The sequence below is a fragment of the Amia ocellicauda genome, chromosome 4 (assembly GCF_036373705.1).
Source record: "Amia ocellicauda isolate fAmiCal2 chromosome 4, fAmiCal2.hap1, whole genome shotgun sequence".
Lineage (NCBI taxonomy): Eukaryota > Metazoa > Chordata > Actinopteri > Amiiformes > Amiidae > Amia > Amia ocellicauda.
This window is the reverse complement of record NC_089853.1, coordinates 22,465,953-22,483,276: the sequence shown is the minus strand read 5'-3', so window position 1 is coordinate 22,483,276 and position 17,324 is coordinate 22,465,953. Positions and strand designations below refer to the sequence as shown.

General features: G+C 37.6%; 1 protein-coding gene across 1 annotated transcript in view; it reads left to right on the top strand.

The window, feature by feature from the left end:
* Positions 1-8,659: 8,659 nt before the first annotated feature.
* fbn1 (fibrillin 1) overlaps positions 8,660-17,324 on the top strand; it is a 70,801-nt gene continuing 62,136 nt past the window's right edge. Inside the window, exons 1-5 of the mRNA XM_066701402.1 lie at positions 8,660-9,564; positions 11,538-11,620; positions 12,278-12,376; positions 13,681-13,776; positions 14,112-14,207. Coding sequence (XP_066557499.1) covers positions 9,410-9,564; positions 11,538-11,620; positions 12,278-12,376; positions 13,681-13,776; positions 14,112-14,207 — 529 coding nt within the window. The 5' untranslated portion in view covers positions 8,660-9,409. The remainder of the gene's footprint in view (positions 9,565-11,537; positions 11,621-12,277; positions 12,377-13,680; positions 13,777-14,111; positions 14,208-17,324) is intronic.

Below are 17,324 nucleotides of genomic sequence, written 5' to 3'. Positions count from 1 at the left end.
AATACAGCATTAGATTCAATAGACACCAGATGACACCTTATGGGATAATGACATAGATCACATTGTTTATCCAATCATACTGGAGTGTTGGTATTTTCTTCTGTTGCACTATTGACAAAAAATTACTTCTACATTGCACTACATAAGTAGGTCACCACAGCCCACAGATTTTAAGAAAAAAAACTATTCCTAAATTTCTAATTTATTTATAAGGTAAAAAAAAAATCAACAACATGTTTTGGGATTCACAATCTATTCCAAAACAGTGTGTGATCCTGTATTTTTCTGCTATTTCTCTTTACTATCTCTTCCATAATTCTCTCACAGTGGGTTGTGGTGTGGAAATGTGGGTCGAGCGTAGCCTAACTGTTGAACCTCAGGGAGAAATATACAACCTTCAGACGACCTTGTGGTTAATATCCGCACTGAAAAACCACAGCCACTCAAGTTCACTGAAGATCACAGTAGATCCTAACCGCAGTGTTTGACAACTGATAATACTGCAACTGCGTCCATTGTGAAGAAAGTGGAGAGTAGCGTTGCAGAATAAACATACAGCTGGTGTTTGAAATGATTAATGGGGTATTTCTTTACAGTTTAGTCTTAGTCATTTTTCCGTGTTTTTTCTCTCTCTCCTAATGAAGCTGTATAAGGATTCAAGCGTAGTATCTGTTTTCACAGAGAGTTTCTTCAAGAAAAAAGAGGGTTATCAGAAATGACTTGTGAATGCTTTTTGGTTTTAGATTGTCATTTGAACTCTCAGAACTAATAGTAGTCTTATCATTGTCCAGAGAATTATTATTTGGCAACTACGGAAGAAAACAATTAATAGACATAAGCCTGAGAAAAAATAAACCAGACAGAGCTTTTGACTTGCAGATTTGGAAGTTCTTGCATGAAAGCGAGACAAGGGGGTGGGCGATTCTTGGACACAGCACAGACCTCAGACAGTGGGTGGGAAGGAAATCCAAATATTTCTCGAGTTGAACTTCAAGAAACAGAACTATTGCTCTTAACTTCTCTCTCTCTCTCTTTCTCTCTCTCTTTAACTTTAATTGGCTAAAAACCCTTTTCCTCCAGATTAACAGTAAGGAGAGAGGATTGTAGCTGATGTTTTGAAGTTCTGTATTTCTGCTAAACAGTGAAAAATATACACCGTCCCATTATTTGTTCTTGTGGCCGATTGACAGCTGCATAGGGCTTTTTTAATTTTATTTTTAAATTGAAAATCTGAGATGCATTTTATTATAAACCTAATTGAAAACTGAATGATTGTATCCCTATGCTGGTTTCCCTTGGTCATCTAATTTAGTTAAAAAACAGTTCCTAGTTGATTGTAGAAAACATAAATATTTAAAACAAGTCCAAAACATGACCACCCACAAGAGGCTGGCTCCATAATATTTACTTGTGAGATACCAAAATATATTTGGAAATAAAATTACTCTCATTCGTGACAATCAAGATTCAGTTTGCTTTAGTTTTACCACAGCATTTCTGACGTATTAGTAAGATGGATTTGAAGGGCATTGTGGGGTGTTTTTAAATGCCTAGTCCTGCTCTCCAATTTGTGCAGACATTTCCCAGGCCTTTTGCATCTGGAGCATTGGCTGACGCTGCTCTTTGGCAGGTTCATATCTTGTTTGCTGCGAGCCAAAAGCTATTACATTGTCCAATTGAAATGTATTGATTACAAGAGTAGGGAGAAGGTGTACCCAAAACTCCTTTAATACTGACCCTTTTGGATAATGTACAAGAAAAGCATATTAGGGCCATTCTGAATGAATATATCCTTTGTTAGAGTTTGAATTATATGTGTTTGTAGTGTTTTATCTAAATTTTATGCAAGGTATCCATATTCCTTAATGATTTGTTTAGCCTCTCTCATAAGTCAGATGTGAAAGAGCTTGATTAGGGCAAAGCTCCCTTTTGTTCCAGATTTTTAATCTTATTATTTTTATTGGTTTTATTGGTTTATTTTTATCTGCTGCTTGGGTATGGAAATCATTTGGGAATTGTTTTTTTTTTTACACAGTGTGACCCACGCATAAAGGCATCAGTCAAGCTTTGGAGATGTAAATATTGTAGCTGAATGAATTTCCTTCCTTATAAGGTAGTGAAAGGCTAATTATAGAATGTCGAAATTAGGATCTGAATGGGTGGTTTAAAGAAAAAAAAAAGTGAAAGCCCAATTGTAAAAAGTGACAGAGGGGCACAGTGATTCTTTGGTTTCTGTTTTGTATTTTGTCTTGCTGCAGAAGCATTCAGACAGAGCCTTGACACTGCAGTACAGGGACTTACCCAGAGTCTCCGCACTGTCGCAGCAGCTCAGCCAGGATTTAAACATGGAATCTCCTGACTCAGTTCATGGCTCTTTCCACTTCATCACGAGCAAACTGTTTGATGTACAGTAAATCAACCTGTGGTGTTTCTTTTCAGCTGGAAAACCTAAGCAGCATATGTTGCTGAACCCTCGAGGCTTCATTTTGGCCTTTCTCCACCTGGCCTCGCTGTGCACCTCCTCAGCGTGAGAGGCTGGGAGCAGTCAGGCAGTCTAACCCAGTCACTTTTCGTTAGAGAGAAAGTGAGCGCAGAAGTTCCCAGGTAAGACTGGCACATTCCCAACCGAGGGCCTTTGGCTTAGCCTGCGTTTCGGGTTAGTCTTGCTTATTGCCAGGAGAGCTAGTGACAATTAGGTTTAAGATTACATAAGTAAGCAAGGATTTATTCTATGCTCCCGTTGCTGTTAGCACCCTATTCATCAAGAGACAAAACCTAAGATGTAAAATGCAAAAAAGTATGCAACATATTCAATTATACCATGATTGTGATAGATTGTGGTCAGCTTTTTAAAAATTTTACATGTACAAATTTGTACATTTTACATCTTATTGCATCTCAGGCCATTCAGCAAATCAGACCATATAAATGAAGAAAAGTCCAACTTAAAAAAAAACAAATACAACCAAATAAAGGAAATGATGTTGGAGAAAAGTCCCATATGCTTAATTCAGCGCCCTAGGGGGATACAAAGGGAAATCTGCCAACTTCTCCAGCAGTGAACAGTTCACCAAAGACAGCTCATACATCTGAGATGACGCTTATCCACATTACTGCTGTATTCTCATGATACAGTGAACAGTCAGTGATTAAAATGGATTTCAAAGTACTTGGCCTGCCTTTTTATGCCACTACTGTACTTAATGCTCAGCAGAGAATGACTGAAAATTGTATTAAAAGAATAGGATAGACTGTACTCTTTTAAAGAGTTTTAGAATAGATACATGTTATCCAGAGCAGGATACTACAGTCCAGACACCGTGCACTTATTCCACTACCTGACCATTCCTCAGCTAATTCCTCTACAAATCTGTTTTTAAGATGCAATCCTATGTACCCTTCAAGTGATTGGATTTAGGAAATAATTTACAAGTAATTTTGTTTTTGAAGTACAGAAGAGAGGTGTCTGATCTTGAGCAATGTAACAACAGAAATTAAATTGCAGTCATATGCTTTGTTGTTTCTTTGATTTCTGAAAGGCCTTTGGCAGTTTTCACTTAGGCTGGCAACAGTTCTATAGCAAGAAAAGACAAAAGGAAATAATGTAAGTCTTACGGGGCCAAGGAAAACAAATAATGTGGGAAAGTCTGAGTGAAATGACAAGTCAACGCATAGAGCATTGATCTGAATCTGTAAGGGTAAATTGTCTATTCAGATTAATATATTTATTTTAATATCTCCTAAATATAGAAATGTTATGACAATGACAAAGTCACATTCCATGTAGGTCAGGGATTTGTGCCCAACTGAAAATGACTGCTTAAATTGGTGCTTAAAAAAAGTTTTATACATATGGATGAATGTTAGAGAAGCTGTTAATGTTTATATAAAATAGCCTTAATTGCCTTGTTGGAGAAAGGAGCACGTACCTGAAACATTTATTTTTCCATTAGGTAGAAAGAGAAAACAGTATAACCATTTCAGTTGCTACGTATATAATATCTAGAGATACAGTAAGGGAAAAAAGTATTTGATCCCCTGCTGATTTTGAACGTTTGCCCACTGACAAAGACATGATCAGTCTATAATTTTAATGGTAGGTGTATTTTAACAGTGAGAGACAGAATAACAACAACAAAATCCAGAAAAACGCATTTAAAAAAAGTTATAAATTGATTTGCATGTTAATGAGGGAAATAAGTATTTGATCCCCTATCAATCAGCAAGATTTCTGGCTCCCAGGTGTCTTTTATACAGGTAACGAGCTGAGATTAGGAGCAATCTCTTAAAGGGAGTGCTCCTAATCTCAGCTCGTTACCTGTATAAAAGACACCTGTCCACGGAAGCAATCAATCAATCAGATTCCAAACGCTCCACCATGGCCAAGACCAAAGAGCTGTCCAAGGATGTCAGGGACAAGATTGTAGACCTACACAAGGCTGGAATGGGTTACAAGACCATCGCCAAGCAGCTTGGTGAGAAGCTGGCAACATTGGTGCGATTATTCGCAAATGGAAGAAACACAAAATAACTGTCAGTCTCCCTCGGTCTGGGGCTCCATGCAAGATCTCACCTCGTGGAGTTTCAGTGATCATGAGAACGGTGAGGAATCAGCCCAGAACTACACGGGAGGATCTTGTTAATGATCTCAAGGCAGCTGGGACCATAGTCACCAAGAAAACAATTGGTAACACACTACGCCATGAAGGACTGAAATCCTGCAGCGCCCGCAAGGTCCCCCTGCTCAAGAAAGCACATGTACAGGCCCGTCTGAAGTTTGCCAATGAACATCTGAATGATTCAGAGGAGAACTGGGTGAAAGTGTTGTGGTCAGATGAGACCAAATCGAGCTCTTTGGCATCAACTCAACTCACCGTGTTTGGAGGAGGAGGAATGACCCCAAGAACACCATCCCCACCGTCAAACATGGAGGTGGAAACAATATGCTTTGGGGTGTTTTTCTGCTAAGGGGACAGGACAACTGCACCGCATCAAAGGGACGATGGACGGGGCCATGTACCGTCAAATCTTGGGTGAGAACCTCCTTCCCTCAGCCAGGGCATTGAAAATGGGTCGTGGATGGGTATTCCAGCATGACAATGACCCAAAACACACAGCCAAGACAACAAAGGAGTGGCTCAAGAAGAAGCACATTAAGGTCCTGGAGTGGCCTAGCCAGTCTCCAGACCTTAATCCCATAGAAAATCTGTGGAGGGAGCTGAAGGTTCGAGTTGCCAAACGTCAGCCTCGAAACCATAATGACTTGGAGAGGATCTGCAAAGAGGAGTGGGACAAAATCCCTCCTGAGATGTGTGCAAACCTGGTGGCCAACTACAAGAAACATCTGACCTCTGTGATTGCCAACAAGGGTTTTGCCACCAAGTACTAAGTCGAAGGGGTCAAATACTTATTTCCCTCATTAACATGCAAATCAATTTATAACTTTTTTGAAATGCGTTTTTCTGGATTTTGTTGTTGTTATTCTGTCTCTCACTGTTAAAATACACCTACCATTAAAATTATAGACTGATCATTTCTTTGTCAGTGGGCAAACGTACAAAATCAGCAGGGGATCAAATACTTTTTCCCTCACTGTATAAAAATGAAGATTCCAGTTCTCAGATTCCTGAAGTCGGATTATTGCTGAACATTCATAGAAATTCTTATCTATTTTGACATGTTTCCTGCCCTTTCAGATTTGCTGCTGTCTCCTTTAATCTGTGGAAGAGCATTTTGTGATATAAGCAAGTTGAAGTGTACTGAAGATAAACATCGAGAGACAGGATCTGGTGAATTGCTATGGTAACTTGTTAAATGTCATCCTGCAGTCAAGTAAATAGAATGCAATCAAGCAGATTTATATTGAGATGATGTCATAACAGAAAGAAAGAAATGTGCTCTCTAGTTAAATTAATTTGAACTAAAATCACACTCTTATTACTATTATACAAAATGTATTGCTCTTGCCATTTCTATTGTTATTGTTACTATGACCTATAATAGTAATGCAATCGTAATTATTATATGATTAGGTAGGTCACTTTCACCTTAGGTTTTTCATCTGCCACCCATTGCTCTGACATCTGACAGCGTGTTTGGAGTTAATATATTTGGGAAGTCTAAACCTGAGACATGACTTTGTGCCTTGCAATCCTATGAGCCTTTCCCTTCAGCTGTCTATGATACTTGGCTTTCTAGCAGGGCACATTTAACCACCATAGCTGCTTGGAGCAACTCACTGGTTGAGCAATTATTCCAGAAAGACCAGGGTGTGGCTCACAAAGCAAACTGTTCCCAAGTTTTTGAAACCGTATTCAAGTTCTGTATTATCACAAGCAGCATTGATGGAGCTTGGTCTGTGACTTGTATAATTGGTATTTTGGCAAAGCGTGACTGAGTGTTGAACAAAACAGGGTTCCTATTAATACTAATATAGAGTAACAGTAATAAAGGGTGTAGATGCAGCCAAATGTGGCAATCGTTAAACGCATACAGACAGATGTTGCAGCATTTAAGCCCACAGAATTAGAAGTTGACTTCCATAAACAGTCTTTTTTATAATGGTAAAATGGTAATGATAATGGTGATGAGGGTTATTAGTACCAGTGTAATGAAATACAGACCCGAGTTGTGTGTCTAGTCACTCAGCAGCTAAAGTGTTTTATTGCCTTTTTTCCTGTTGATTTCATGAGCTGAATGAGTTTTTGGGAGACTGTGTGCATCGAGAGGTTATACATTTTTTAGTTTTGGCCCGATTTAATCTTGTCTGACTGATAAATGTGGATGATCTGTGACATGAAAGACACTGTAAATGGATGTGCATGTGAACGCCAAGCTCATTGTCAAGAAATGAAGTGTCCACTGTGCATTGTATTATATGTGATGTGGTGCTTTCAACATATGAGTCAAAAGCTTCAGATCTTCTGCCAGTTCAAAAGCAGACAAGCTAAACAGGTTTTGGCATCAAGACCAATGGAAAGATGCATAAAAAAATTAAAAAAAAAAAAAAAACATTTAGAAAATGATGGGAAAGATCCTCATATACTGTTTCCCTTTGGGACATGCAAAACAATAGTTTCACAATGGATAACACACTCACATACACAGACAGGCCAGTAACTGAAGTCAACATCAGGCACCCAACCAAACGCGTTCCTTTCCTCTGTTGGGTTGCCAGCCCTCCAGGATTGTCTTGGAGTCTCCAGAAATGAGAGCGTAATCTCCATGGTTTAGATTAATCCTCTAACTAGCTTCTGAGTCGTCCTATACATAGGTGGCTGAAATCAACTTGTGCTTGTCCTCTCTGACCATCTTGCTATTGTTGATTAGGGTTCAGACTGCGGTTAGATTGGAGATTTGCCAAAGGTTAGGACTAGGTTTTCCAGTCAGCTAACAGAGCTGTTAATAGAGCAGGTATGTTAACCCTCATATACGAAAAAGACTACTACATTTTCTGCATTGATCTGAAAATGTTAACTTTCTTAATACTACTTTTAAGCCTTTCCTGTAAAGCAGGTTTGTGGCTAAGCTTATTGTTTGGACTGTATAGACTGATTAGGTATAATGAAGAATAGATGTAAATGTATGAATGGTCTTACTGTTATATATATATATATTTTTCTAAATAATTATATATATTGGGGGTGGACTAGGGTTAAGACTGTAAACGGGTCAGTCAGTCAGTGTTGTTTAATGAACCTCTGAAGCATTTGTTATATCAGCAGAGTGTCTACCAACATACCGACATCATATCTGAATGTATTGGTTAAGGAAGACAGCTTATATCATAATGTTTTTTAATAACATGAAGCAACTATGAATGCATGTGATAGATACTGAATTCTATTTCTAAAATATAAAAACACTACATTATTTCTCCAAATTATTTAAAGGGACTAAACATTCATCAGTTTTCCAGACGGAAAATAAAAAAAAATCTTTCTCAGGTGGAAACTATTTTGGTATTTTCTTAGAGATTCCAACAGACTCCCTTGGTTTCGGAAGAATGTGGTTCTATACCTTCACATCCACAATGCAAATTATAGCTTGGCATTGCAACTGAAATTGTATTTCTGTTGCACATGAACACATGTAGGCCTACTGTTTATATGAATAAAGGATGCAGATTTTTTAAATCCTTATCAAGAGTTCGATATTTTCCATGCCTTTATGTGGCACCTGACCTTGATTATTAGTATTTCTATTATTATTTATTGGCAGGTGCCCTTATCCAGAGCATCTTAAAGGTTACATGAGCAACACAAAGTGCAATCACAAAAAATTACAAATTAAACAAAAGGTACAGGTACAGTTTTAAAATTATAGAAGTGCACAGGTAAAATCTACAATCTTCTGTAGGTGAAATATGTTTTATACCACAAAACAAAGTGATCCTTACTCTAGAAATTTGGATATGTGTTTTATACAATGTTTAAACACATGCATATACAATCACTAATTCTGTTGTGTGACCCACTGTACTCAGTTTGTCCAGGGACTTCTGCCAAGTGCGTATCGCGAGAGCCGGCGGTTTAATGCGAGAAACAACGTTTTTGAGAAGAAGGGGAGGTGAGAGAGAGAGAGAGAGAGAGAGAGAGAGAGAGAGAGGAGGGTGGAAGGGAGAGAGAGAAGGTACACATCCCATCACTCCCTTAGCGACAGCCTGTTCCAACTGCTTGCAATATTATTAAAAGGGGGAAAACCGTTCACACTTTGACGTATTTTCCTTGGAAGAAATTAACAGGATGCAACATTTCAGATAGTTTTGTTTTTCTTCCTGCGAGTTTTGCACACCTCTGCTTTTTGATATTGCAACTCTTTCCCCTCTCTCCCTTGGTGCAAACTTTCATCCCGCACTGTAACAGCTGTATCAAAAAACATTAGCATCATTTTTCTTGGGCGGGTTTGAGGCTTTTTCTCCTATTGGAGAGGAGGTACAGTAAACTTTTGGATGTGGTCTATTTTTTCCGTAAATCATAAATACAAATGAGGTAGCTACGTTTTATCAACCTAACATTTTTTTTTTTTACCTAATATAAACTTGTACAATTATCCTTTTATTGAATATAGCCCATCAGAATATCATCTTCCCCTTAAGGGGATTTTTTTTTTAAGGTTTTCCTTTTGTGATTTATAATGCACTTTTTTAATATATATTTTATTAGGGATTATAATCACTTGCAGTTCATGCTTGGGATCAACATCTTTAATAATTGAGCTCCTGGTGAATTTTAAACCGTGCAACGAGATTCGTTTTCTTCTCGCATTTTTGTCCTGGAGATCCGGAGTGAAGGGGTGTTGGACTGGGAAGAGGACTCTCTGCACATAAAACGCCGTTATATCTTTTTAAAACGTGTATTTTCTATTTTGCTTGAAGTGGAGTGACTTTTCAGAAGACCATCTGAGCAGTATGTGGCCGGGCAGGCTGCTCCAGCTGGCCGTGGGCTGCGCGGCGCTGCTGGGGCTGTGCGTCGGCGCGGCGCGGGACGGCGAGGACGAGGCGCCGGGGGAGCCGCGGGCGAGCCGCGCGAAGCGGCGTGGAGCGGCGCAGGACGCGCTGAAGGGGTGAGTGAGAGCCGCTGAAGCCGCGTTTATGTACCTGTCGTCACCAAAATACAAGGTTTGCGGCAACTGTGATGTGCGTATTCTTCTAAACGCGTTCCCTTGTGTTGTGTATATATGTATTTGCATGTAACACACATAGACATATCTATTGAGAAATCTTTTCATAATCAGAGTTGTGTTTAATTATTGTCATTTCGTCCTCTTAATGTATGTCCGTGTAGAAAGAGCACGCTGCTGTCGAGAGGTGTTTTAACTAATGACTGACGCATTAACCTCTGTGCCACTGGGCTCATATTCACGCACACACATAAGCAGTTAAAAAATGAATTTAGTACAGTAATGCTTATTTGATTTATTTTCTGATATGCATACACACACACACACACATATATATATATATATATGATGTGCAAAACAATACGGTGTTTTATATTGAAGAATGCGTGTTGACCTAATAAATCTGCACAAGGGAAGTTTGGATGAAAGTTTTGTAATTAATCTCCTGGCAAAGTCCGTGCATTCCTGCAGCGCCGGAGAAAAGACATTATTTTCTAAACAAAGGACAGCTTTTGCCCCCCACACCCCACTCGTTTTAAATAATAAATCTGGCCCACTTTAAAATGACAGTAGAGTTATAAAAAGAGCATTTCATGCCCGTTTCAACGAATTACTTTTATGTAACGAAACGAACCTGAAAAATACAAAGAAATAAAAAATAAACAATAAGCCTACAAATCAGTATCTTTATTGAATGTTAAAATGTCATTCAATGTAAGAAAATATAGCAACATCTTGTTATTAAAGCCTTTAACTGAGCATCTGCTACCAAAAAAAAAAAAATAATAAAAAAAAAATACTGAGGTCAGATAGTTTTACAGCCCAAATCTAACCATAAGTGCACACATGCATGTTTCCAAAACATTGCTTACGACATACATCAAACACTAACATAAGTTATGAAGCAAAAGTATGTAATCTGATAATTATATACAATTATTTTATATATTATTCTTGTTTGGATGTTCTGTCTGTTCTAAGTAAATAACAAATTCGACATTTATTGATATTAAAAAGTAAAATAAGCAGAGACATTAATAAGAGCATTGCTAAGAGTATGTAGTTAAGTCTAAATAATTAATGCAAACTACTGATTAATAGAAGATTCTCTGCAATCTTCTCAATATGTTGTGTAGACCACCAGGGGGAGCTATGTGCTATGCAGGGCTATAATAAAGAGGTTTTTAAGTTATATTAAATCTCAGGGCTTTTCATCCTGAAGGCTCCATTTTATTTCAGTGATAAAAATATGACAGCATTCATAGGCGTAGGTTTAAGGGGTGATGGGGGAAAGAACATTAAATTGTCCCCCCCAATAATGTATGCCCAACTCCATAGCTGTAGGGGACATGCCACCCCCCAAATATTTACAGTCTCCCCCACTTGAAGTGCAAGTCCCCCCAATCTGAATTGAAACCTACACTCCTGACAGCATTTCTTAAAAATGTAATTCATTTTAATTACATGTGAAACTGTCAAGTTTTAGCCTGTAGATTTTGATAAACAGGTATGAATAAATAGTTTAATGTTGTATAATTTGTATTATATTAAAGTGTATTAAATTAATTAATTTGGACCTCATTACTGTCCATTAAAATGCATGTATGAAATATAAAAGTAATTTATGGCATCCGGTTTGAAATATTTTATGAAGGAGCCCTTAGTCTTATGATCTCTCTGTCTCTCTCCCTCTCCCTATCTCTCTCGCTATACATATATAAACATATATATTATTATTATTATTATTATTATTATTTTATTTTTTAATTTTTTTCTGAATATGTTCCAGATACAGAATTTGCAATCAGAGTTCAGAACAGTAAAAAAATTATGTAATTTAAAGGAAGGTATTTTCATAAGCCTTAATACTCCCTCTCTCTCTCTCTCATGCACTTTTTTCCCCCATTCTCCTCTAGACCCAATGTTTGTGGATCACGTTTCAATGCATACTGCTGCCCTGGATGGAAAACCCTTTCTGGAGGAAACCAGTGCATTGTCCGTAAGTTGCATTACTGCTTTTGTGGATGTTAGCTAATCTCAGCCAGAAGCCCTACTGCTGGGGTCTGGTGCAGCGAATCACCGATCAGCCAGTCCACTGACACACTTTCTCTGAAGGTAGGAAAATTAATTTTACATTGTTAAAGTCCAACATTATATTTGGCCAGGGAAAAAGTGTCTGGGAGCCAGAGTATAAAAGTTCCTTTATTCAACTCGTCTTGATGACTAAGTAAAATCTTTGGGTGGAAATGGTTTTAATACTGAAAACAATATCACAGTGTCACACCCACCCTGTGCAGTCAACAGACTCATGGCCATTGATACAGATGTGCACTGCAGGCTATTTTATTTTTTTAGTTAGTTCCTTAAAAGAACAAAACATACCATGTGTGTTGCATTTGTTTTTATTCGTTTCTTTTAGCTTTCTTAGATATTTGGAATCCCAGACATCCGTGCGATCTCTTTCAAATGTAACACAGGACGTCTAATAGCTCATCTGTGTCCTGCGATTCCAGTCTTTGTTAGTTGCCTTTTTTAGAATTTGTTTTACTCCATGTTCGTGTCAGTGGAAATGGTTTAAGCTCTTATAGACAGGCTAGGGAGCGGTACTGATGCAGCTGTGTGTGTTCTGTGTAACAGTCCATTGGTGTCTTTTCAGCAATCTGCAGAAGCTCATGTGGAGATGGATTTTGCTCCAGACCCAATTTGTGCACGTGCCCAAATGGCCAGACTGCAAGTTCCTGTGGCTCAAAATCAGGTGCTTTACCACATTCTGTTTAACTGTGCATATGGGAAACTATAATTACCTGAACATGATTAGTTTTACTGAATACATTACCAGCCTATTTTATTCTGTGAGCACCCTAATAGTTTTCACTTATTTTCTATTACTTTTACATAACAAAGCATACACATGGTCAAATTATATTCGAGAATGGCCTGAAACAATATATAGCCTAGGTCCTACTTCTCTAAAGAGGAACCTTAACTTCCTGAAACATATTAATTTAAAGATTATGTAGTAGAATAAATAAATATATTATTTGAATGATAAGGAGGTCAGTAAATCTTTCCTGTTGTCTCTAAAATGTTCATCTATGTTTATAATGTGACCTGCTAGTCATTGCTTACAGATGTCGCTTCGGCCTTCTGCACCTGAATATTCCCATTCTGCTCATCTCAGTCTGTGACATATGTGTGTTGGCTTGACATGAATAAGAAAAATAACTTTTTCAAAAATGAATAATTTCAAAGAAAGAGCAAGGATTTTGTTATTGTGTATTTCTTCCTTAATAACACAGTTTAAATGACTGCTTTTCACTTGGGACATGAAATTAGCTTTTGGCAGAGCTTGGTTTAATTCAAATCAGTTTGCGGTTTTAAGTTCCTACCCTGCTTGATGGATGATATCATTTCCTGTGCCTTGCCTAATCCCCTCTGTTTTGTTAAACGCCACAAAACTTAGCTGAACTACACTGAAAAGTAACCGTACCATACTTTTTTAAACAATACTTAAAACTCCTCATATATGCCTGCAAATACATTATCTAAACAAAATATTATTTGTATAATCTATAGTTTATATCATTATAATTTCATACGCAATGTAATTTAATACATAACTAAAAACAAATATATACAAAAATGCTTGTAAAGGACACGTTTGGAATCTGTTTATAGATTAAGCATTGCTATTTCATTAACAGTTGTCAGTGAAATAGCTTTTGGATAAGCAGACAGAATTTAAGCCAAAGATTGCTGATTGGACAGCCATTTAAATTAAGTAACAAGCTTATCCATTGCTGGGCATTGGAAGGAGTTCAAACTGGACTTATGAATTCTCCCAAACTATTCCTCTGTGTTTGTACTATTCCTCTGTGTTGATGGCTGGCCATAAGACTGCCTCACCCTTGAGAATAAATTCCATTACCCACTTTTGATTGAGATTGAGGTGCTTAGACCTGATCCCGCAATAGAGCCCTCTCCCATCTGGATAATAATGTCTGGTCAGTAGACATTTATGGAGAGGTTAACTCTCACTGCTGTGCTCTTGTTTACTAGTTCAACACTGCAACATCAGATGCATGAATGGCGGATCCTGTGCCGAAGATCAGTGTAACTGTCAGAAGGGCTACTCGGGGGCTCACTGCGGGCAGCGTAAGTGGGGATTCTTACCTTTTGATATGCCACAGAAATGCACATACCTGCTTTACTGTATATTATAGGACATCCTCTCTGGTTTTAGCCTCAGCCTTTAGTTCTCAAACAAAAACAAGTATATAAATTACTACATATATCAATAAGACTCCTTCAAACATTTATAAAAATTTGCTTCTATAGTATATTATTATTGCATGAATTGTTATGTATACATTATTATTATATTATTTGTATAAATACACATTCAGTATTTGTATATATCACCCATCCAGTTAGCCCCGGGTGCAGTTGAATGAAGAGTTAAGAATACCTGTGTGTCACCCCTTTTCCAGCGGTCTGTGAGAATGGGTGCCTGAATGGAGGGAGGTGCGTGGCTCCAAATCGCTGTGCCTGCACTTACGGGTTCACTGGCACTCAGTGTGAAAGAGGTAGGCTTTCCTGCTGTAAGCTTCGTTGAAAAAAAAAAAAAAAGTTTGATGTAAAAAAAATAACAAAAAACAGTCTATATCTATATGTACTTGTGATATGCTGATTGGATAAAAAAACACAATCCTAACGTGTAGTTAATTGGCAGGGTTGTTACATACTGTACCTGCAGTTGGGATAGTTTTAAATAATATATAACAGAAACAATGGGCATTGTAAAGTATGCAAAAACATGTGATTCATAGCTGAAGTCTTGGCTCTAAGTTAAAGGCAGGAAACCAAATCCCCATTATTTTAGACACTGTTCCCAACTCAACAATGTCAGCCTCTGGGCTGGATGTTGGAAGGTGCTATATAGGTTAGTGAGTGCTAGAGCTACATTCAGGAAAATAATAAAATAGTTTCTCCCACTTGCTAAATTCGCTCTTTTGTTAAATTCTTAATTGTTCTGCAAATAAGCTGATTACATGAGAGTTTAATTGACTGCAGGTTTGTTTCTCTACATTCCTTATGTCACAATGATAAGTGTGCTCTGTCCTGAGGACTGCTACAGTTGTTGCGCAACTTGGAAACACCACCCATATAAATGGCTCCTGAAGGGTCTTTCTTTTCTTTTTAAGGTAATTGATTGTAAATGAGTTCTAGTCTCTGGTTAAAATAATTTGACTTCCCATGGACATTGCTACATCTCATTGTATTGCTTACAAAAGGATGCAGTGGGGAATTATTTTGGGACGAATATCAGATATTATTGGGTGATTATCACAGGGTGTGCCATTTTCTAGTTTGTTTTCATGCTCACTAAAATGCCTGACCAGTAAAAATAAGGTTATTTTCCATATCAGTTTCCTGCTTTTCCAAACAATAAATTCTGTACCAGAACACTTCTTTGCTTATAATATAATGTGTACACCGCCTGACATTGTGTATAGTACACTAACATGTCCTAATTCTGTTTTCAACTGTAAGATGTGTGCAAGTTTTATATGCAGTATACAGAGGTGTATATGTTAAAAGAAAATTAACAGGTGCTGGTTGGGTTAGAACCTGGACTGGGAACATCCAGTGCACTGCATTGGAACAATGCAATAGAATACCAAAGATACCAGAACAATGTCAGTCACTTTTGAAGCTGCCACTTATTCCTCAACAAATGCATTAATGAACTAGGAATCTCAGTTAGGCAGTGCTTTGTTTGCATGCCATTCTCTTTGTGTGGTTTCATTATATTCTGATGTCTCGCCTGCTGCTTGATTCCATTTTATATGTCATGTCATGACATGGTTTTCCCAAATGTACCAAATCAAGTTTTAATGGTAGGGAGTGTCAGAATCCCAATACATGTTTGTATTATTAAAAAAACAAACACAACAACTTGGTTTAATTTCCCACTGACTGAGTTGTATTTCTGTTCTATGTCAGCACGACTTTGATTTGCATTCAGCTGAAATCTTCAAGGCCCATCCATTACTGAAACACAGCCTTGATTTATTTTAAGGACATTTTTGTAAATGTTTTGCCTGCCATTTCTGTGAAATAGCATCCAGGCCTTACTGTGTGATGAGCACTGTGTGTGGCAGGGCATTGTGGCATGGTCACACTTCTCCAGTAATGCCATACTTGTACATTTATCAGCACTTTTGTCTTTGTTTGCATTTTAGAATATATTTCTTGTAGTTGTAAAAAATATTTTTTTACATTCATATGCAGGAAGGAAATATTAGTTCCCTGCGTCTTCAGCATTTAGAATACCCGCAAGTAAAAATAAATACATCCTAATAGAAAAATGAACCTTTGGCTAGGAAAATATTTAAACCTTCATAAATACTGTCACACTCTTTCAGATTACAGTAATTAGGCTGTCTTTTGCTTTGTAAAAATTAAATTCTTCAATTAGTTTTGAAGTTGGAGATTTAAAAAAGAAAATCCTAAATGTTCTCAAACCTTTGGAGCTGTTAATTAAATTCCACTGTTCGTGGATTAAACACAGCATTAAAATACAGTTAATATTAAAGTTACAGTTTTACGCTCAACATAATAATCACAAAGGTGTTATTAATGGGTCACAGAATTGAGGAATTTAATGAGGAGAACCTGGAAAGGTTCTCCCAAACTGTTTCCAACCAAAACTTGTAACATGGATTGATTTTGAGGAGCTTGTGGTTAGGCAGTATGTCATCCACATAAAATGTTGTCATTAGGCGTTTTGTTTCTTCATAAATTGCAAAGTAGTTAAGTAGCAATATGTGGGATTTGTTTAGACTGGGGTTGCATTGAAACCCCCCCAACAAACAGTACAGCCAAAATAATAATCTCAGCACTCAACTGTTAAGCAAAAAAGGCACAATACTGATCTGAGCCCAGGCTCAAGGATGGGGTTGTTAATTGCCCTCATAAACCCTTTAGTAGAAATGTGTTCTCTCTTTCCTGTCCCTCAGTCGTACCCTCCTTGTGCATCAGAGCTCGTCTCTGTCAGTATTGTGTTTAATAGCTTCCTCCAATGGACAGCTACATGAAATCAAAAACTTCCTGTCTTATTTCCTGCACAGTTCCTGCAGTTGTTTTTGGCTCTAGCCTTTCCATGCCAATAGCAGAGATGGCTGTCGTTGCTTGTCTTTCTGGGATGGTGCTGCCCTGGCAGTTACAGTGACCCATGACCTTTTTAAGTCAGGTCTGGTGAAGAATCACGAAAACAGTTAGCAGCAAATTAGATTATTTTGAATTTTGTCCTATATAATAAATGATTAACAAATAAGTAAGTTTGAAGCATGAAGAAGAAGCTACACGTAACCAAAACAGCTTTCCCCTCCATCCTGGGGGGAAGATAATAGTTTATATGAAAGGAAGGACATCAAAAATAAAACTGCACGAAGGTAATTTTTCTCCACTCATAACAATATAGGAGCTAATTTTTTCTGTATCTGTTGATTATTGTGCACAAATGCTTTATATAGTGGACTGATTAGACACGTTTGTTTGGTAACGACTCTGAACACACAGCCAGGCCATGCATTGACCTTGCCAGTATCCTAACCTTAAGATTTGCAGTTTAAGCACAGTGCATGCTAATATTTACAACTATGAAACATCCTACTTCTACAAGTATGAATTCAGTGAAG